The 24,267-nt window shown below is 39.5% G+C and overlaps 1 protein-coding gene across 1 annotated transcript in view; it reads right to left on the bottom strand.

Moving 5' to 3' along the window:
- The window catches only part of LOC136882330 (uncharacterized), a 213,823-nt gene that overhangs the window by 49,526 nt on the left and 140,030 nt on the right, over positions 1–24,267 (bottom strand). The window contains exon 14 of the mRNA XM_068229534.1: positions 10,659–10,741. Within this exon, the coding sequence (XP_068085635.1) occupies positions 10,659–10,741 (83 nt within the window). The remainder of the gene's footprint in view (positions 1–10,658; positions 10,742–24,267) is intronic.

The following is a 24,267-nucleotide window of genomic DNA, read 5'->3' on the forward strand; positions in this document are numbered from 1 at the left end:
GCACACATTTCTATTCTTTTAAGCTCTTGATACTTCTAGAGTAATGAACAAAACATTCAAGAATTTTTGTTAGAGTGTTCACTAATCAGTTCTCTTTGAAACATTTCCGAGACAAGTGTCAAGAATGGGAAGTGCGCCAAATGAATCTCTGAAGTTAATAAATAACTAGAAGCACGGATCTCCTCGGACATGGATATGTAATGGTCTGTGACCTACTGTATAGATTCAAATAAATTACTTTACTTCTGATACTCTAATAATCACGAGGTAGATGTATTGGACCCTCATGTAACAAAACCAAATAGGATAGTAATATTATTGGTTTCATGTTCCAGCGACTACTTTTACGGTTTTTGGAGATGCTGAGGTGCTGGAATTTTGTCCAGTTCATTAGCGAGCCGTTAAATCTATAAACATGATATGGACATATTTGAGCACCTTCGCATACCATCGGACTGAACAAGGATCAAACCACTCAACTTGAGCTCAGAAACCAATACTCTACCGCCTGAGCTACTAAGCCCTGCGAAAACAGAGCAGGCTGTGTCTGAAAACAAGGACAAGATAATGAAACTACTTTCAATGATTATTTCCATTTTTTGTTATACTTAATCATTTTCTTTAAATCTTGTCCCAAATTATTTTATTATGTGCAGAAATATTTTATGTAACTGAAATAGTTTTCAACGTTTGGTATCTACACATATGCATGAAAATAGATATTTTAATTTAAAGCCATGTTTACATGTTTATTTAGTCATATATGAGTCGTCCAGTTGCAAAACCTGTTATGTCCATTTTTTCTCTCATCAAAATATACATTCCAGTAATGTAATATGTGAGCAGAGTCCATTTAATCCATATGTTTAAAGGTGACAAATAACAAACTGCTGCAGAAGACGTTATGTCCAGTGTGTGTTATCCAGCAAAGCTCGTTATGTCCCAGATGAAACATTTGCAAAATTTGTTATGCCCCATCATAAAATGCAAAGATCAGGGAAAGATTGCTGCAAAAGTCCGTTTGTGTCACTTTCGAAACAATTTTGTTTTAATTTGTTCTGTTTAATACATTAATGCCGCAGGAAGAACATAACTCAACAGTATCTTCCCAGTGAGCGAAGTATTAAAGCTCTACGGCTATAGTATCAACAGCAGTGGCGGTGCGTTCTATATGTTCAGTGGTTCAGTGAACCCCCTAGAAATAGATAAGTCTATGTATACTGGTTTATTATAGCCTATTCCTTTAATGAGCTCTGTATATCCACGCGCATAGCGGTATTTTTGACATCAACACTGTTGCTCTTCGGAACAGCGAAGAGGTTCAATTTCAGGACTTTGGGAGCGGGGCCGTGAGACGTAAGGAGGGTGCACAAGGCGAGGGGCTGTGAGGAGTAGGGAAAACATAGCCCAGGAATCGCTGGCGACTGGACCAGCGATAGACACGAGTTACATCGAGCAGTTCCGAAATTAGCCGAAGCAGTGTCATAGCGCGCGTTAAAGTTTGCCGTAGGCTATGTGGTAGGTTTTGGAGGGGTTTTAATTTGACGATTTTGCAATTCTAGTGTAATTAACCGCACTGAGCTAGAATATTTTGGTAACTACGTTTTGTATAGCATCAATAGGCGTAAGTAGCCTAAGTTTATGTAATTAATGAAACATTTCATTAGCAAGTGGTGATGATGATTTTTGTTTTAAGTGGAAGTACAACTAGGCAATCATCCTCTATACAACACTAAACATACAGAAAAAATGGGAGGGAACCTACACTTCGAAAATGAAGGTGTCGGCCAAAGAAAGACAAAGGCCACGAAGTCCGTGAAAATGAAACACTCTCTGGGCATCGAGTGCTCTTATACCGTCGGGGTCGGAAAAGAACAAGACTTGATCAAGGGGGGTCGGATAGGATAGATGAAAGTAAGGAGCCTGGCGTAAGTAAGTGGAAGCAATGCCAGGATTCAGCTAAGGGCTCCGTGGTCACCAACCCACGCTCCCAAGTTGAGAGCCCCTGGAGCTGTTCATTAGTAACGCATGTTTTATGAAAAGTAAACAACAAAATACGTCAATACATAAACAACAGTAGTCTGCCTAACACATTTTCATTACTGTCAATACTGTCAATACTGATCTGCATTTAGGGCAGTCGCCCAGGTGGCAGATTCCCTATCTGTTGCTTTCCTAGCCTTTTCCGAAATGATTTCAAAGAAATTGGAAATTTATTGAACATCTCCCTTGGTAAGTTATTCCAATCCCTAACTCCCCTTCCTATAAATGAATATTTGCCCCAGTTTGTCCTCTTGAATTCCAACTTTATCTTCATATTGTGATCTTTCCTACTTTTATAGACGCCATTCAAACCTATTCGTCTACTAATGTCATTCCACGCCATCTCTCCGCTGACAGCCCGAAACATACCACTTAGTCGAGCAGCTCTTCTTCTTTCTCTCAATTCTTCCCAACCCAAACATTGCAACATTTTTGTAACGCTACTCTTTTGTCGGAAATCACCCAGAACAAAACGAGCTGCTTTTCTTTGGATTTTTTCCAATTCTTGAATCAGGTATTTGTACGCAAGCAACGTCTCCAAAATCAGAGGAAATTGGATAAGCTTTAAGTAATTGCACCTTATATTCTCTGTCTTTCTTCTTCATTGTTCTGGAAACCTCTTCGAGCTGTAGCCTTGTCCATTCAAAGGAAAATCGCGTTTCTAATCAAGCAATGTCACTATTTTACATCTATGTAAACATCAAGTAACAATAAATCTCAACACGTTATTTTCGACAGCAGTGAACCCCCACACGTTCTATCCATGCGCCGCCACTGATCAACAGTCACACGATGAAAGTTTACATGTAAAGTACGATTACTTTCGTAACATTTTTTATATATAATAATTTCGTGTGGCTATTTCTAGCCGAGTGCAGCCCTTGTAAGGCAGACCCTCCGATGAGGGTGGGCGGAATCTGCCATGTGCAGGTAACTGCGTGTTATTGTGGTGGAGGATAGTGTTATGTACGGTGTGCGAGTTGCAGGGATGTTGGGGACAGCACAAACGCCCAGCCCCCGAGCCACTGGAATGAACCAATGAAGGTTAAAATCCCTGACCCGGCCAGGAATTGAACCCGGGACCCTCTGAACTGAAGGCCAGTACGCTGACCATTCAGCCAACGGGTCAGACACATTTTTGATAATGACTAACATTGGTTTTGGGTCGCCTGCTCCTGATTGCTGTTCGACATGCCCCTCTCTTCCAGAACGCATCAAATCTTGTACTGATGCGAATTTGAAGCAAAGCCTAAATACTGATCTAAATATTCATCAGAGGAAAGCAGATGCATTCTACGAGCATGTGTGGCAGAAACTTGATGGAGAAATGACTTTCTCCTTCGATTGTCAAAAGAATCATCCAATCCCCGAAATTCCTGACCAGGCAGCATACTTTTTAAGCCAGCTGTACATTTACAACTTCACTACTTGTGAGGGGGGTTCTAAAGATCCTCAGGGGAGAAACAAATCGTTTGCCCATGTATGGCTTGAGAATTTATACTGGAAGGGTTCCAACTAAATTGCATCTGCACTTTACCATAGATTAATATCTACCGACCTGGCAAATTACCATTCCATCAAGCTGGTTGCCGATGGTTGCGGAGTCCAGAACAAAAATAAAATCATGTTTGGAATACTTGGCAAGTTCTTGGGTGAAGATGCTTCTCCTTCAATAAAAAAGATAACTCGGCTGTTTTCTGTGGTAGGGCATTCATTATCCCTCGTGATAGGGTTTTTGGACGAATCGAGGCGGATGTTAAGAAGCATGCAACACTTCTTACGGATCAAGAGTATGTTAACATCTTTGAATCTCATGCGACTGTGGTTCGGCTGAGAAACAGCTGTACTGTGATGGACTGGAAACAGGCTCTCTCTCCCACACTGAAGGAACCAGGTAACTGGCATTTCCAACTTCAACCTTGTAAGAGGATCATATTTACATGAACAAAATCAAGCAATTGTGTGATAAAAGTTGAAGTAAACTATAACAGCGACTGTAGTGAAGCAAAAAGCATACTGAAGCATGGAAAGCGCTTTTCTGCTTTCGTGCCAGTACCATTGGAGGAAGGGGTTCCTCGTAAGAAAGAAAAGCTCAAGGACCTGATCACATTGCTGACCAAACCTTACGGGAAACAGTGCATAAGGAACGATGACCTCACGTTCTTCAAGACCAGCAGCAAACTTTAAACAGTGAAATGCCAGACTATGACACAGGTGTGGCAGATTTTATTGAGGACAATAATGGATTCTTAATAAAACTGTATGAAATGTTAACTTATAAAACGTTTTGAATAAATGATGATTTCTTGACGTAATCATAAAATCAAAGAACGGGAATTAGATATCAACACAAATTATATACTAACCTTAAAATTATTTCCATTCATGCTATTTTCATAGTGTAATACTTTCAAACATAGCTAATAAAACATGTTCACCGTAAATCTGCACACACTATTTCATATACTGCTGCAAAACTCGTTATGTCCAAATGTTTTTTGCAAATAACATGGGTTTTATAAGGTATATTTTGTGGAGATTTTGCGGTATGATGAAGATGAACGTTTACAAAATTTCAACCTCCTATCTTTGTCTGATGCAAGTGTCATGCACTAGCATAACTTGGAAACAATATTCTCTAACCTGTGGGCAAATAATGGAAACATCGATTATTATAATGATGATTATTATTATGACTTGTGAGGTGTGGCTATGAAGTTGTTTACATTTATTATTATTATTATTATTATTATTATTATTATTTATGTAGCTATGTCAGGACTTTATTTGGTATAAATCATGATCGTATTATTTGTGAGATTATGTCACGAAACATCTGCTGTATATATATGAGTTTATTTAATGTAAGAACACGTGAATAATAGTGTATAATTTATTATTACCTGTATATATGATGCAACATTGTGCAACACCCTGTAATAAGCCCAGAACGATGCAATATGCGACTAGATTTGTGTAGAAACAGGTTATTGGAGACTCTCAAATTTATGAGAAAACATAGTTGTGTCATATTCTTCTAGAAGCCTGGCTAGGCAACATACATAAAGAGGCAGTCTTGGGAGTCGAGTTGAGTTGTTTTAACGAGACTTGTGTGGAAGTGTTTGAAGTCAAGTATGTGAATTGGTTATAAAATGCTACTGTAGCAGTCAGATGGCAGTTCATTAGTGCATGTGTACAGAATGTGTGTAAATAAAACAGTGTACACAATTGATAGCATTTTGTGTGCGTCTTTGTGGATACATCATTTTGCACAACAAATGACAGTTTTTTGCGCCTCCTGAAAAATTTCTTTGTCTGCACATAACGGGTTTTGCAACTGGATGACTCATATGATAACTAATGTTTTAGTTCACTTTGTATGACTGACTGAGAGTGATTTTATAGAGTGATTAAAGACAACTAGAATTGCAAGTGGTAAACATTCAACCGGACGGATAGTCAAATGAATTCCTCTCTGAGAACTTCACAACATTCTTGTTTGAGTGTAGCACATGGTGAGGCCGATAATTTTGTTTTTCAATGTCAAGTAATTGTTTTTTGTAAGTTCTCAGGTGCACTGTATTCCAATAAAGAAAGTAGTTAAATCTATCCATTAGTAGTAGTAGTAGTAGTAATAGTAGTACAGGGACATTTTTTAATCTATTCAGGGGATTGTCGCTCGCCCCATCGCCTGCCCTGCGAGCATATCTCCCGCCCAGCACTTTGCCGTAATGCGCTTCTTAGCGCCACAATTCCCCTCCTTCGCAGTCTGCTGAGAGCTTCATCAGCATAAGGTACATTTTAGTGAAGTTTTCATGTGTTTAGTACTCAGTGTCTTATTCCTATGCCATTTTCATCACGTTAGCGTGTGTATATAAATAATACCTTCATAAAGTACACAAAATATTGTACGAAAACAGACTATGACTCAGTGCCGGGCAAGCGCTGGCTGCATTATGGAAAAGTGCTTGGCGGGAGACAAGTTCACAGCGCAGGAAACCAGAAATCCCATGAATAGATAAAAAAATATCTCTACAGTAGTAGTAGATGTATATGCGTGCAATGATAAGTCAGTTTCTCATGTTCATGGTACTTTCTTCCGATTTATGATCGCACCAACAGGGAACTGAGCACCTTTACACCACATTCCAATCAAATGGCACATACATATTAAGATCCTCTCAGCTCTCAAAACGGTTCCAAGTAATATCCGTGTCCAGAAGACAAAACAAGCCTACATGCATCTCATACCATCTGTTACTGACCAGATCAGTCAAGCTTTAAAGCATCATAGAATCAAACTCTTCATCACCACTTCAAAAATAGCTCAACAAATATGTACAGTTTAAGATCAAAAGACCCGATCTCCTGTTCTCGAGAGAAGAGTATGCAAACACAGCCAAGCAGAATGGAATACAGCTTGTTTCTGCTTCAAATCTGATTTAAAAAATAAAAAAATAAATTTTTTCTATCTATACTGCTCTTAATCCTAAACCTCCCACATCCAGAAAGCAGCATTCGCAAGCATGGGAAGAATAAATGAGTTAGGCAGGGGAAAAAAAGAAATAGTTTTGGAAGACCTCAGATTGATGAGGGGAGAGCCCATCTATGAAGACGATAGTGTGTAAGGATGTGAAGTTTATCCTTGTCCTTTTCTGTTTTCATGTTTGTTTTATTTCCCATTGACCTCGTCATTCTAATTCCAATGCGAGTTTCTAGCCCTCTAACTATGGCAACAGTAGATTTTGTTCTCCCAATTACTCCAGTTAAGGGCTGCTTGGCTGAGGCGGCAAGGTGCGCTCTGTTCACCTGGAAGGATGGGGTTCAATTTCCCGTCAGAAAATAGTAAGAAACAAGATTTCCGCTTCCAAGGGTGCAACACTGCCTTGAGGTTCATCCAGCCTATTCCAAAAATGAGTACACCCGGCTAGTTGTAGAGTAGTACTGAAATACTTCTGTATAATGTGCAGGCATTTTGACTGATGCCATTTAGACTGCTTGCATGTCAAATTTGTCTTCAATTTTACTCTGGTGGGCCACCTATTGTCAAGTCCTAATTAATTTTTTCGGGTCAATACCAAATGTATCACCAGAGATCATTTACATGCTGACAGTATACGATGTAGTGTCAACTGGACTTTTTCTACCCTCTAAAAATCCGACTCTCTCTCGTCAGGTTTGAACTCACGATCTTAGGAGTTTTCATAATGAATTCTTTACTTTGTTGCAAGCCACCTCGGCCAGGATCAAACACATAATTTTTGCTAGAGAATCAACTTGGACAGGATTTCTGATGATAAAGGGATTGGAAAATCGAGGATCAAATATATTTTCCAATATTGGTAACAAAAACAAGGTAATATACCGGCTCTATGCTGGACAGCCAGAAACAAGATTCTGTTCCCTAATACTTCTGTACTTTATTAATGTTATTTGTATATTACTGTTGTCTACAGATATCAATTTTGTATTGAAGTTACTTCCCAACAAAGCCATAGGTTACAACAACAACAACATTGGTAACATGCTTTTTTTTTCCTCTACAAGCTCCTATCTTCCACGATCCTAGTTTTACTTCTGCATAAAATTAAAAATACACATATAAAGCAGAATGCACAACAAAATATATTTTTTAAAATAAACAGGAAAAGATATTTTTTTAAATCTGTATCTAGCAATGCAAGAATGTGATAAGAGGACATGCACAAACAAGACAGACAAGTCCAAACTTACCATAGCTTTATTATATTCTTACATATATATGAGAATAGCTAGTAAACAAGATTAAAATAGAAAAGGTTCAAAACAATGTGCAGTTTAATTTAAAACATGAGGACAAAGAAACAATACCAACCTTATAAAGTCTTCCATTACATTCTGCTTATTATGCAGATCATTTCATATGTCGCAGCAACAGTGTAATATTGTCTGAACATGTAGTAGCAGGGTGAGGGCTACCATGTGACATTTGACACCATCTCACTGCCTGCCTGTCAATTCTGATGTTCTGTTTTAGTCCAGGCCTACTAGATGGCAGAGTAAATCGAATCTCTCTTGGGCATCTATGGCAGAGTTTTTAATAATTTTGCCGGGTAAACACCACACGTGTCACCAGAGATCTTTTAAATGCCAACATCATACGACATGAGAGTGTCGAATGGACTTTTGTCTGACCTTCAAAAATCCGATTACCTCTGCAGAATTTGAGATCCTGGGATCTGGAGACTAGTACTGATCCACAGTGGAAGCTAATAAGGCCAGAATTATACTGGACCTCCCCCCTCCTACCGACACAAAGTGTGTCCTGTTGTTCTGTAAGCAAAGCTGAACAGGAGTCATATGCCTGTGTCGTACAGCACTACAAGAAGCTGGAGGTGATAGGGTGTCACTACACAGTGGGTGGCAGCCTTTCAACTGAGGACCGGGGGCACAGTGGAAGTCCTGTGTCTGTATTACATGTTATAAATCTCATTGTAATCAGCAAATAAAAAACAATAAGATAAACCACCTTTCCAATATAGGATACAATCATTACAACTGGTGTTATAAGTTGGGACATGTTTCGCTCAACTGTCGTAAGCATCTTCAGCCATAAAAAACGTAACCTAAAGTTTGGTCAGGGCCCCGAACCTAGTGACTTAAAGTATAATAGTTCTGTTAGAACTAATGTTCTCATTAGTGACAATCAATAACCGTATAATTAGTGTATAAGCTAACAATTTCACATAATTAAGATAACACTACATTCATACTGACAGAGGATAAAATATATCAAATTACAAAAGCTGATAATAAAGTAAATAATCATCTAAGACTTTACATTGCTATCAGGCAGTCACTAAAAAACTGTTCTACAATACTTCTAAAAATAATTTTTATTTTTCGTTGAATGAAGTATAAAGTAAGCCTCTTTGAGCGGCTAAGGTGACTAGTCGCCTCTCTTCCAACATAAGGGACTTCAATACATGCTCACTGCGCTTTATTCTCCAGCCAAGACTTCGTTGAACTCCCAGTAGAAACTCGAGGACACCTATTTTGGCTTTAACTTATTATTAACGGAAATTTGGATACTTGCCTCTACACACATTTGCAGTTTCAGGCGTGGTTAATTCTGTGATGTGAACTATTCCACTAGTCAACTAACTGTTAAGTGATTTTTTGTACCCGACTCATTTTCTATGTAATAGAGTGAGATTTAACATGTGACTATTTTAATTTTACTTTATACTGTGCTCTTACAATACCGCATTATTTTGTGCATGTTAAAATGAAGAGCTTTTCACGCAATGTTGCCTAAAATCTTGAATTTGAACATGACTACTTCTATCAATTTTTTGTCATCATCAATAATTACTATACAGACTCTAAAAATACTGCACACTGTCATCCCCTCTACATGCACGCTCGCAACTGTATGCTCAGCTCAACCGAATGTGCGGCCAGTTTTACTACATACAACAATCCATCCAATTTTAAATATTACCTACAGAGACCATTTTTGTTGAAAAGGAAATGTATTCAATTAGTAACAATCTCACCACACCGAAAAATAGAAGAGAATATGAGTCTGACTTGTCAATACTATACAAAACGCCGTTTAATAAACATTATCTAATTGTACGTTTCGATAAAACACAATTCTCTTCTTCAGCGAAATAGTATTTACCCAAATCCAATGACTTCATAAGAATGACAATACATGCAATACATTGTTAGCCCCAGTAGATTTACATTCGCTGCCCTAGAAGAACCTTGGGTCAACAACAAGCATTATTGTAATTAGCAACATCAACAGCATGCTGAAGAATAGTGTTATCTGAGTGGACCATTTTAGTTCAAGATCTGAGAAACATAGACATTATATAATAGCTGTATTTCAACTGTTTAAGTAAGGTTTTTATAACAGTTAAACGAAATTTGCCATTGTAATCAAGTCATTGGAGTTTGGTAAATATTATATCCCTGAAGAAAGAATTACGTTTTCTCAAAAGATGTACAATTAGGTATATATTTAACAGCTTTTTATATAGTATTCACAAGGCAGACTCATATCATCTCCTACTTTTCGATGCAGTGAGTCTGTCACTGTATTACAGACCACGATAGGCCTTTAATATGGTCGTGTTTATAGATTGTGTCCAATTTGGCGAGGACATTTTTTTCAAATTTCTAATACGAAAACTAGGGTCCATCCATTATGTAGTGGCATCCATTTTAATTTCAAAATCTTCCTCCACTTGGAGGCTGCCTAAGACCAAGAATACACACACACACAAAAAAACTACATTCAAAAATTTTAAAAAATCAGTTATGTAGGCCTCAGGGTCACGTTCACCACATAAAATGGGAGGTCCTCATATATTACACCCCCTTAATTTTTTTGTGGCTGTAAAAACTGAGGGGGGGGCGGGGGAGGAGGGGAAGTCAGTTTTAATATGTGAATAAATATTGTATATTCTCGGCAACTGTTCATATAGTACGACAAGCTTCTTGGTCAACTACAAAAAATCTGAAGAACAAGCACAACATTTAAGATCTAATCTACATTACAGCTAAGTGGCTAGTATGGGTGAACTGATACATTTCAATAAAGAAGAAAACAACATAATACCCACAGGCATACTGACGTCCGGCAGGATATAGTCAGCTGAAGGGGAAGATGGAGTCGTATCTTCCACAGGCTCTCCACACTCGACCTCTGAGGAAGGGAAAAAGTAAAGTATAATCATACGTACATACGTTTCACTGCCAATAATAAACAACACTAAGGAACTACCACATAACAAATTCAGTCCATGTTGACTAATCTAATCGCCCTCATGAAGAAGTTGGAAAGCACACTTTCCTATAGCCAAGGTTATCACTGATGATCCTGTATGCATAACCGCGACTAACACTGAGTTCTGTGACAATCCCATTGCCACGGATTCACTGGTTGATGTGCTGTTTTACAATCGCATTAGCCATGCATACAAACACTCCAGTGTTTAGCCCAGACATTTCATCTTTTGTTTCTAAATCCTTCCACCCCCTTTTACAGAATCTCACCTAACGCAAACTGTCTTCATACTGAAGCTTTATTCTGTTGCAGATTTCAGAAGGTTTCACTCTCCCAATCTGTCTGTATCCTTCACAGGAACAGGACCACAGTTAAACTGGGAAATGGATTGTTTCAGCTTGGTGCTAGAGAAGGTGATCACGTGAGCAATAGCAAGTGATGGAGGACTTCAGATTAATGAATAGCATGAAGTTTATGGATATGGGGACGATCTAATGTCACATCAGCCAGTCGACAACGTGATGAGAACCACTGTAGTGATTCAAGAGGATGCAAGAAAAGCAGGTCTTAACATCAGCATGGGGAAGACAAACCACCTGATTGTCAGCAGAGGTAGCAACACTGGAACTAAAAGCAATAGAGTAGTTGGCAATGCCTTCGAGGGAGTGAGCAAATTCAAATACGTGGGAGCTGTACCTCATCAAGGGGATGTCCTGAGCGCATTCTTCATACGCAGATCACTGTTCACACCTCTTATCTAACATCATAGAAGTATGCCTAATCCAGACAGTCTCTCTCACCACCTGCAGTCTTCAAAAATTGTCCCGAGTTCATAGATGGAGTGAGCAAATCCACGCAAGATATGAAACAGAAGGCTCCAGTGGATGCATGACACGGCAGTGAAGAGGATGTCTGGAGAAGAGAAGAGAAGAGAAGAGAAGAGAAGAGAAGAGAAGAGAAGAGAAGAGAAGAGAAGAGAAGAGAAGAGAAGAGAAGAGAAGAGAAGAGAAGAGAAGAGAAGAGAAGAGAAGAGAAGCAGCTGATGGAAGACTTGGTACGTAAAAACACCTTAAAGAATTTGGCAGGGAAGCTTGGTGTTTGACCGAGATGAAACTGTCGTTTTATCTCACGATCTAACCTTACCTCTGGTGGTCGCTTATGATAACCACATAATAAAGTACACTTTCGGAGGACCACTTAAATGTTATTAAGAAAATACAAGTTGTAAAACATAAAGAGCACACAAGTCACTGATTTATTCAGTATACGTGAACTAAAAACACACCAGTACTGTAAGTACTGCTTGTACATATACAATTATACATTCACACATGAGGTACGCACCAACACTAAAAAAAAAACACTAGAAAATACGTAATTGTTATTGTGCCAATGGTTTGGCTGCACTTAAAATGTTAGCACTGTTGTGCAATTACATGATTTCATGAGACTGTTGTCTCCACACATGTTACTCGTGTCATGTTTGACGCGCTTCTCCTGGTCCTAGCCAGTCACTCCGCCAGCAAACAGTCCCGGAAGCGAGGTGCTGCCCTCTATTCACAACGTCATTAATAAATACATTTTATAAATGAAATACTAAAATATTGTAGATTTAAAAACACAAATAAATGACATAACTTCTTAGATATAATCGTTAATGCGATATGTGCAGTAACATACCGGCCCACTTAAAATGTGCTCACATTTTATATTCACAAATTAATGCAATAACAATGAAATTAAATACGCTGAAAATAAAACAAGTAATGCATTGAGTTCTGTCTCAAAAAAAAAAAAAAAAACCCTGTCAAGGCAAAGATAAATACATATGCACAAATACACAAGAAAATATTGACGACGCACTACACTGAGGTCACTAGTCAATTGGGAGTGGGCATAATTTGCACACAGTTCTCCTATAAACTCCTGAGGGTGTACGGACATCAACGACTCTCACCAACGCGTCCTTGCCTGGGAATGTTTGCTCAATAATGCCTAATCTCCAGTCCAATGGTGGAATGTTGTCATCCTTAATTAGGACAACAGTTCCTGTAGATACACTGGGCTGTGCTGACCTCCATCTCATGCGCTGCTGCAAGCTGCCCAGATAGTCGGATGACCAACTGTTCCAAAAATGTCCCTTCATTTATTGAAGATGATTCCACCTGGAAAGCCTTGAAGTATTTGATAAGGTTAAGTCTGGTTCAGGTATGGCCATCATGGGTTCTCCCATCAGGAAATGTCCGGGTGAAAGATAGGAGGTGTCATTTGGGTCATTGTTCAGGAGTGATTGGACGTGAATTTAAAATGGATTCAATCTGACAGAGAAGAGTAGTCATTTCTTCGAATGTCAAGTGAGCGTGCTTGGTAATTCTAGTAAGATGAAATTTCATAGATTTCACCCCAACTTCCCAAAGACCTCTGAAATTTGGTGCTCGTGGAGTAATGAATTTCCAGGTAAATCCTTCTTGGAACCTGTTTCTACCTTAAAATACCTATACATACCCATCCATTTTTCACTAAAATTTGTATGACTGCCAATTTTGCTTGCCATCATGTTATTCTTAACTGCCTTCTTTGCTAGATTCAATTTTCTAGTAAGTTCCTTCAATTGCTCCTTACTTCCACAGCCATTTCTAACTATTTCTTTCCAGTCTGCACCTCCTTCTTAGTCTCTTTATTTCTCTATTATAATAATAGTAATAAAAGTTCACCTGCATACACCCAGCGTCAGTGGGTAGGGTCTGACACATCCCACTCTGAAGAGTCTGGTGTCAGACCTAAGACCTTCACCTCTGTCCACCACAGATTCCTTGGAACAACAATAATAATGGTATTGATTTTACGTCCCCACTAACTACTTTTACGATTTTCGGAGACGCCAAAACGAACATACTATGCGTTAATAAAAAAAAATATGGAGGCAACGAACGTGCGAAATTAAACATTATAATACTAAAACACATTACCACCACACCTGTAGATATCCATAAATGTGACAAGCTTTATTGTTTTTTATTCTATTTTTTCCATCGTAGTACTTGAACACTATCCGGGAACCAGTAGTATACCTAACCTACACAATGTGGTCTCTCTTAACCCAATTACAGCTGTTTAGGTAAATCCTGATGTGATGAATGTAGAGAACAAGCATGAAATATACTTAAAAATAAAGGTCTGGCTTTCAATAGCTGCAGTTATCCAAAGAATGCTTCCAGTCACTATGTATTACATTTGGAAGTACAACTCGTAACGTACACTAGTTATCAGCTGGTGGTTTGGCAGGCTTTTTGCAGCATAGCTTTATTCAGAAGGGGTGGCTATTGCTCCACATACACCAACTGGGAATAACAGAGACCATCTCCAGAAACCATCTGCAAATAGACACTCTCTCTCTTTCTTTTTGGCTATTTGCTTTACGCCACAACACAGATAGGTCTTATGGCGACGATGGTATAGGAAAGGCCTAGGAATGGCAAGGAAGTGGCCGTGGCCTTAAGGTACAGCCCCAGTATTTGCCTGGTGTGGAAATGGGAAACCACGGAAAACCATCTTCAGGGCTGCCCTGACAGTGGGGTTCGAATCCACTATCTCCCGGGCCAATTCGCCCAGCAGAATAGATTCTCACTGTTTGGACTCTATAGTCAGGAACAAAACAATTTTTTTTAAGTTGCAAAAAGACAGGATCTCTAATACTCCCAATTGCCGTGAAGAAGTAGTCATTTGGAATGACGACACACCGGTAGCAGGGAATTTGATGTATGATGTTGATTCCCATAGGGAACCTAAAATATTTGTCCCGAATGAGTAAATTTATAATACCAATATAATGGTCCATTATTGGACATTATAAATTTTCCAGCTAACTCATTCTTGGTTGCCTGCGTTTCGCCCTCGTGTGCTAAGTTAGGCTCATCAGTTGGGACTTAGCACACCACCCAAGATGCAAGGCTAGTGCATACCGTGGAGGCCACTGCATGAAGCCACCAGCAGTGCCAATGCACCATGAGAGCTATGTCTCATTTTCAAAAATTTATGCCTGCCTGACCATCAAATGATGTGATATTGATTTTAGGTTCCCTATGGGAATCAACATCATTTGATGCACTAGCCTTGCGTCTTGGGTGGTGTGCTAAGTCCCAACTGACGAGCCTAACTTAGCACACGAGGGCGAAACGCAGGCAACCAAGAATGAGTTAGCTGGAAAATTTATAATGTCCAATAACGGACCATTATATTGGTATTATAAATTTACTCATTCGGGACAAATATTTTAGGTTCCCTATGGGAATCAATATTACATCATTTGATGGCCAGGCAGGCATCAATTTTTGAAAATGAGACATAGCTCTCATAGTGCATTGGCACTGCTGGTGGCTTCATGCAGTGGCCTCCACGGTATGCACTAGCCTTGCATCTTGGGTGGTGTGCTAAGTCCCAACTGATGAGCCTAACTTAGCACACGAGGGCGAAACGCAGGCAACCAAGAATGAGTTAGCTGGAAAATTTATAATGTCCAATAACGGACCATTATATTGGTATTAGCAGGGAATTTGGCAACGCAAGACGACAATAATTCAAATGAAAGCAATGATCAGGTTTACTGGGTGGTAGGCCTACTGCTTAACTGACAGACACAAATAACTACCATTATGTTCTTTTGAATTAACCCGTTCAGTGGGCGATGCGGCGAGATTCGCGGCTACAAGTCACTTGCTCGGCAGGGAATGCGGATATATCCACCGATTCAAATTATATCTTTTTTCTCGGTTGCCCGCCTGCAGAGGTTTATTTCTTTTTCAGCAGTGTATTCTGCATGAGTCCACCCTCTGATGTGAATTTTTTCAACTATTTTCTTCCAATACCAATGTGTCATCCACGAGTTTCATAAAGAACGCAGCTTATGTCCAGGCAAGAATGACCTAAAGCCTAATAGCTTCATGCTGATGCTTTAGCTCATCGCCTAATCATCCCTTGAATGTAATAATATTGCTGTAGAAGGGTTTTCTAGAGATTATGATACTGAACAGACCTCTATCATGACATTTTAGAACTCTGACCTGATTTATTATCCCCAGTCTTGAGTTCTTCCTTCACGACTGGTGTGTGTGTGTGTTTACCGCAAATTACACAACATTTATTATCTTACACATCCATAACACAGCGACAATTCATGATTTCTGTTCAAACTGCAGAGACCAGGGTTCTATTCGATCCGTTTTCTTAACTTTTTTTTCCCCCCGCTAAAATGTCTAAAAGGAATTACCGGCACCCACCGTTAGAGGAAGATAATTAACGGGCCATGATAAACAAAATGTTGGAATGTAGTGGAGAGAATAGTAATCATAGTGAAGTAAGTTCTGCCGAAGGGGAATTCGTAAGTGACAGGAACTTACCTGGAACAAGGACTGCAGGCGTGAATGTACAGCGTTCGGGCCCACCTGATACGAATGTTCAGCAGTCGCGAAAGAGACAACACGTGTTCGATTCCAGTTCAAGTAGAGATCATGCCAGTGACAGTGGTGACGATAATACTGATTACAATCCAACCAGTGCTAGTTCTTCGTCAACTTATATTGAAAATGGACAAAGAAGGTCCCGCATTGATCCAAAATTCCATCGTGATGTAAAGGGAGAGTTTTTATGGAAAACAAAACCGAGCAAAATACCTGAATTATTTTTTTATGACGAGATATGCCAGAACATGCTGAACAGACAAAAGATGCCCAGCAGGAAATCACGCATAAAACCCAACTTAGTAAGATAAAACGAAGGAGCTTCTTATGGCCATACTGTTGCCGCAGGGGATTGTACAGAAACCTAACATACACCCTAGCACACTATATTTCTCACAATAAATTGTTCACTATGCCTATTTCCTATGAGCTGATGACACACAAGAGATTTTTTCTCACCAGGCTGAGTGGCCCAGACAGTTGAGGCGCTGGCCGGCTTTCTGACCCCAACTTGGCAGGTTCAATTCTTTTTTTTTTTTTTTTTTTTTTTTTTTTTGCTAGTGGTTTTACGTCGCGCCGACACAGATAGGTCTTACGGCGACGATGGGACAGGGAAGGGCTAGGAGTGGGAAGGAAGCGGCCGTGGCCTTAATTAAGGTACAGCCCCAGCATTTGCCTGGTGTGAAAATGGGAAACCACGGAAAACCATTTTCAGGGCTGCCGACAGTGGGGTTCGAACCTACTATCTCCCGAATACTGGATACTGGCCGCACTTAAGCGACTGCAGCTATCGAGCTCGGTGGGGTTCAATTCTGGCTCAGACCGGTGATGTGATGTCAGCCTCTTATCAGTAGATATACTAGCATGCAAAAGTACTCCTGTGGGACTAAATATCGGCACTTCAGCACTTATGAAAACCATAAACATAGTTAGCGGGACATAAAGCCAATAACATTATTGGCCGACTCATTGGCTGAATGGTCAGCATACTGGCCTTCGGTTCAGAGGGTCTCGGGTTGGATTCTTGGCCGGGTTGGGGATTTTAATCGCTTCTGATTAATTCTTCTGGCTCGGGGACTGGGTGTTTGTGTCCGTCCCAACGCTCTCCTCATCATATTAACACAACACACTACACTACCAACCACCACAGAACCACGCAATAGTGATTACATCCCTCCATACAGGGTTGGCGTCAGGAAGGGCATCCTGCCGTAAAATAGGGCCAAATCCACGTGCGACACAGTTCGCACCCGCGACCCCACAGGTGTGGGAAAAGTGGTAGGAGAAGAAGAAAGCCAATAACATTATTATTATTATTATTATTATTATTATTATTATTATTATTATTATTATTATTATTCGATTTTCCTCCACAGCTTTTTACATATCTCTGACAATGAGGTGAATAATGGACAAATTCTTCCCAAAATGTACAAGATAAATCTAGTATTTGACCACCTGCGGAAGCTTGTACCCTTGATGGCAAAGTGTCAATTGATGAGAACCGTCCATACATACCAAGAAAATGACCGCGTTTCAGAATGTAATCATACAAATTATGTGATGCCGAGACAGTTTAAATAACATGATCTGTTTCTGTGTGTATCATAATGAACAGCTGTTTAACCCCTTTGGTGGCAGGTTTTGGCAGACCTCCTGTGCCAGAAAAGCGAGGTTTTTTTGGAGGAAATTATTTATTTTTAAGAAGCAAGAAATGAGTAACAATTATTAAGGGAACACATTCATATATTATTCAAGGTTAATAAAATCTTACTTTACACTCTATTTACACTTTTTTACAGTAGGCCTGTAATGTAGTTTCATATAATATTGGTGTTTTGAGTAGGGCCTATACTGTTCTGTGAGCAATACATTTTTATTTCAGGCCTTTGTATTATTTCCATGAGCAACACTAACGCAATATTGCCAAATTTTGTAAGTTTGTTTTTTCCAAAACTGTGCACTTGCATGCGGAGATTTATTTACACGTTTTTCAGTGCACTTTTAGCATAGGGCACTGTCACTGTCAAATGTAAAACTTCATCCGTTAGAATCAATTCAAAACAGTCAATCGCACTCACCTCTGGTAATAATCCAAGCCTCACACCAGGATTTCCCGTAAATGGAATAATATTAGGTTGCACACTATCCCCAGGCTTACACTTTTTCCAAACGAATGTATAGTCAACATCTACCATCACCTTAGCTTCTGACGTAATACCTTCTTCAATTTCACTAGAATTACCAAGGTCGTCATCTGAAGAATCAATAGAATTATTATTGCTACTCTCAGAAATACTAATGTCACTTACAGATTCATCTTTGACGTAGTTCCTTATTTTGTCTTCAGACAAATGTGTCTTCCATTTCGCGCTCGCCATTTCTGTTTATCTCGTCAGCTGGCCAGAGGTTGTACATGTAAAGTACAGAAGATAAGGCATATTTTAGGCCAGACGCTTCATGAATACAGCTGGAAATCCTCCCCCCATCTGTTGAGAATGCTTGAAAAAAATTTCCAAAGCGATTATAGTACTCGAGAAATTATTGGGCGATCACGAAATGAACACTGCAGCTAAACGAGAATTTCTCGGGCGGTGACGTTATGGGCAGGCGTGCGCCACCCTAGAATTTCTCGGGTGTGCCACTGAAGAGGTTAAGGCATAACAATGTGAAGACTAAATACTGTAAATATTACCTGTATCGCAGTGTAATATAGTCTGTGTGTGTCACTTATGAATTGTAGGTATATAAACTTGATTCTTCAAAAGCGCTAACCAACATAACAGAAAATTTTGTGAGTATTATAATTTATTCCACTGTAAATCTTTTATGTACATGTAAACTTTGTAAAGCTAAAATTTACATATACAGGAACATTTATTTCCAGGCAGAGATTGTTAGTAAACTGCCAAAAATATTCAGGTAAGTTACTGTATAAACGGAAACCAGAGCTTTGCTATTACGAAGAAGCAACCTCGATGTCACAGTGTGAAAGCACTTAGTATGTTCTTGCACAAAGTATTGAAAAATTAAAATAGGATTTTTCTACAATTATATACATTGTATTCAAGTAAATATTTCTCTTAGGGCTCTTCAATTGTTCATTTTAGTCTAAGATTGTTTTTAATCAAGTAATTAAATATTTTCTTCAATCAGGGAAATCGTTCCCCACTTGGGAGAAAGCCAGTGTGTACTGAGCTCCCCGCTTAAGGGGTTAATATTGCATAATCATCATCTTCATTTGCCGTTTCCAGCTTCCCGGGTCGGGTTGTGAATCAAGGACCTCCATCGCTGCCTGTCTCTCCACCACACCTCTCCTGTTTTAAGTACATCTTCCGGTTTTCCTCCCCCCTTCTCTATGCCTCTTTTTGGGGTCTTCCTCGTGGTCTCTTTCCTGTTAACTTCTCTGAAAAAGCTTTATTTTTTGCATTCTCTCTTCTACCATTCTCATCATATGCCCTACCACTGTAGCTTTGTTGTTTCTATCCTGTCTTGAAGTTTCAAGATTCCTGTCCTTTTCATTATCTCTTCATTTCTAATTCAATCCTTTCTGATCTTGCCCTCATCTCCGCTCCCTGTATTCTACTCTCCTCTCGTTGTAGGTTAGCAGAGATACCAACTTTCAAGAAAGGCAATTCGTAATGCAGCCGTTAGGGCAGGAGGGGGTCATAGATTTTTTTTTTTCTCGAGATCTTACTAACTTACATATCAATGAAAAATCAATGAACAACAAACAATTCAACCAGATGTAACATATTCAAAGACTGGCATTAAAAAAGTGTATGATTCTTACATGAACAAGTGATCTGCAATATACGTATCTGAGTGAAGGTCGAAGGATCATTTCGTTTGTTGAGTGCTGTAGTTGCTCCCTTAACAGCTTGTCGTTCCCATTTGGTACACGTACACAGGTGACAAGCCTTTTCTTTTGATATCATGTGCATCCCCTGCACTAACAGAGGTGTTCATATTAACATGGAATTCAGTCTTGTTCTTCCTCATCATGCGCATCTGAAAAATCGCGGCTACACACATTACAAAACACGTGTGAATGAGATTTTGAGGAATGCAGTAAACAGGGACATTCTTTCGAGTATTACTCCCTAAATTGAACTATTTTGGTCACTACTCACGGTAATGTCATCACACATATTTTTGTGAACAGGAAATCGCTTCATCATTTCAAACCTTTCGCATTTCGTAACACACGATTAGCATATATCTTAGAAGAGCAATATATGTAAATTTGGCAACCAAAAACGCAATAAATACTTCTTCAACAGTCATACACACAGTATTCACAACGAAACGGAGTTTGTCACCACTTTGCCGTGAAAACAAAGACTAAAGAACTCTCATACTTGCATGGAAGTCTGATCATGTGACGAACAAAGACAACAACTCCGCAGGTGCCTATTTTTCTGGTACTGGAAGAACACACTGCGTTCGGCATGTTGAAATTTGAAATATTCTTGAACAAGGGACAGGAAAGAGGGTATAAATGATAACTGAGAAATCAGAAAATAATGTTCTGTGAATTCAAGCTGTATTGAAATTCCTTGTGTATCCTTTTGAAAACTTCATACACTTAGATTTAAAAATCAACCAATAATAGTAATTTGTGGTGCGTCATCCGTAAAGACGTAATTATGATGGGTAATTTGTAATTATTACGATTGAATCGTAATAGTTGGCATCTCTGGGTTAGTCATCATCATCATCATCATCATCATCTATGTCCCACTCCAGTCACCCAGGTGTGGTTTCTGGGTTAGTAGGGGGTTCATAATAAGCTGTTCACTTGTATTCTTTTTCCCATTTCCTCAATAATCTTCCTGTCTTCTGTGATCACACTTCCCAAGTACTTGAAACTTTTAACCACTTCCAGAATTTTACCATTTAGTTTTATCTTTTCCTTCCTTCCTTTCCCTTGTCATCACTATTGTACTTTCCTCTGTGCTTACATTCATCCCAAATTTTTCTATCTCTTGATTCCATACATATAGTTGTTTATGGTTTTTGTTGCCCGTCTTCTCTGTTTAATGTTCTTATGAATTTCATCCCTGACTATGATGAATAGTATGGGGGATAGTACACTTCCCTGTCGGAGACCAGTTTCAACTTTAAACCATTCTGTTTTTCCTAAACTCGTCTTCACACTACTAACACAATTTTTGTACAAAGCTTTTATCATTTGCACTTCCACTCTGTTAACTTGTTTTTTCCTTAATGTGTCCCATACCAACTGTCTGGGTACACTGTCATAAGCTTTCTCAATGTCAATAAATGTCATACCCAGGGGTAGAAAAATGCCGGGCGCCCAGTCGCCATGGCGCCTGAAAATTTTTACCTGGTACCTGAATTTTCAAATTCGGTTTTGAAAATTTATTTTTTGAAATCCGGAGTTCCCTTACATGTACTTTCCCATTGCTTTACAAAGTAACAAGTCGTGTGGTGTTTCACGTTTTTTTTTCTGTAGCTCATATATTCTAATATGTGCAATAAACATTTTCTGTGCTTTTGGCAGAGTCTTGAATTCTGTAATAGCTCTTCGTACCTTGGAACTGGATGTTTCAGTTCTGCACGGGAGCTGCCTAGCGGTCATGGGAGATATCGTTGTAACCCGTCAAACAAGTATCCTTTCATGTGGACATATCGTAACACGTCGCATGTCGATCTATATATATTCACTGATGTCGTCTTGTAGCGATCGAGAAAGAGCGTGTCTGCTATTGTAATCAGTACTCTCCACACCAACTTTGACTGGCAGTAGGAATGGGGTCCTTCTCCAACACATGTGTAACTGGCATTAGTAAGGAAGGCCTATCATTGAAGTGAATAATTCACTTCTCGATTTGACTTGCAGCATGCATTGTTGTTTAAAAGTCCCCTACCCGATTGTGTTTGGCTGTAGGCAAGGGTACCCGCCCTTATAAACAAATGTATCCATATAAAATGTGACTGGTATTAGGCATAGTGGCCTGTTATTTTGATGGAACTTACCAACTTGGTGAGACTGGTAGTAAGCTGGCTGGCTGTAGGAAAAGGGCCCTGTCATTATAATTATAACTGCACAACTCAATTTCGACTGGTAGTAGGGAAGTTGCCAAACATTCTAATGAAAACTGTACTCTGTCTGGAAGTAGGAAAGGGGGCCTACCATTGTAACGAAAACTCCCAAATCGATTGTGACCGCACAGTAGGCGATGGGGCCTGCAGTTATAATGAAAACTTCCCAACTCGATTGTGAATGGCAGTAGGCAAGTGAGCCTGCCGTTATCATCACAAATCCGTATCAAGCACTTTACATTGGAAACACCGTATTGGGAACCTCCTTATGCTGTTTCTCAGATAACGCTAAGAGACATGCCATTTTAAAACAATCTTATTTACTGTATGTACAGTATTTACTTCGATATTCAAATACAATGTAGAATGCCGTAGCGAAGCACGGGTACATTTGCTAGTAATGTATTGTACCCTGATGAGATAGGCCCTAGTGTCATGATTTGATTTTGATATGATAAATACAGATATATAGGAATATTAAATGAATACAGTGGCAGTTTTGTGTGGACGGGAAAATTTTCGACATAAGCCAGCCGTGATCGCGACTGTCCGGCGCCACAATAAGCTTGTTATTAGGGGGAAAAGGTTTCCTGGTCAGAAGATAAGAGGATTAAATCTAGAGCTCACAACAACAGAATAATGACTACCAGGAAGTAAAAGAGTATATATTTCGGACCAAGGCCGAGCAGATGCATCACCAATACCGAGAATGTGACGTGGCAGTTTTTCCACGCCCGAGGCGTTTGGTGTGGTTACGTTTCAAGGGAGAGATTTCAAACTAACCGAAACGGTGTTGACCAATGAGAAAATATATCACAGGCCCGCAGATAAACCAACATAAGAAAAACTCAGAGTGAACTCCAGTTAGCTTCTCCGATAACAATAATTAAATTATTCCAACCACATAATTGAATAGAGGGGATTTTTGTGATATCGTTCCCATGTTGATAAATTGTAATCGTAATAAATTCAAGTATTGAATTCGTGGAAATGACCCACGCTATCTCGCCATTGGTCGAGATGAGCACGCCATCAGGGACGCCGAGTTAGCGCGCGAAAGGTGGAGGACAGAAATTAAGTGATATTTCCATGATCACCGAACGATAGGAGTTCAGAATACGACACATGAATGTGTATCACCAGTGTATTAAGTGGGATAAAGCAGGAGATCCAAATCCACATGCATATGCCGATTTAGGAAACCAACCCCCCTCTCCAGGAAATGACCACGGATGACCCCGGCGGGAAACCGTATCGTCCATAAAAGTCCAGTAGCGGACCTCACATCACTCAGTTCTTACCAGTCACCAGTTGTTATCGGTCACCAGTCGTGTCAGTCGTAATGAAGTAGTTGAGACTCTGACACGTTGACTCTGTTAAGTCAGTACCTCGGGACGTATTCGAAGTCAATTAGAGCTGAAAGTACGTGAATTATTAGGAGAATGAATACGAACAGTGAAATCATCCATAGTACCGAGTGTGTATAATCAGTACAATTGTATGTTGAAATTAATGAATGTCATGTGTTTAAATAATAAATAACTAACGGAACGCCGATAGTACCTTTGGAAGGCAGTGTGCGGAGCCTGAAGTAAACACCTCAAGATAGACGGTGAATAACTATCCGAGCAGGGAATTATAGGAGCTAGGCGATGATCAAGACGGCTTGAAAATAAACCAGGAAGTGCCGGTTGAAGACGCGATACGCGCCGGTTCAAATGAACGACATTTCGTCGTAATGTGTCACGACGTGTGTTTCGGGCGTATATGAAGAGTATATTGTGCGAGTGTCAGGGGTCTAGGAGCACCTATAAGTGTTTTTTTTTTGTTATTAATATTTTTGTGTAAAATAGTGTAATAAGGTATTAATCATGGGTACTCACCCAGAAGTGTTTTATTATGTTAAATTTGTATTGTGCG

Source organism: Anabrus simplex, chromosome 10, assembly GCF_040414725.1.
Source record: "Anabrus simplex isolate iqAnaSimp1 chromosome 10, ASM4041472v1, whole genome shotgun sequence".
Classification (NCBI taxonomy): Eukaryota; Metazoa; Arthropoda; class Insecta; order Orthoptera; family Tettigoniidae; genus Anabrus; species Anabrus simplex.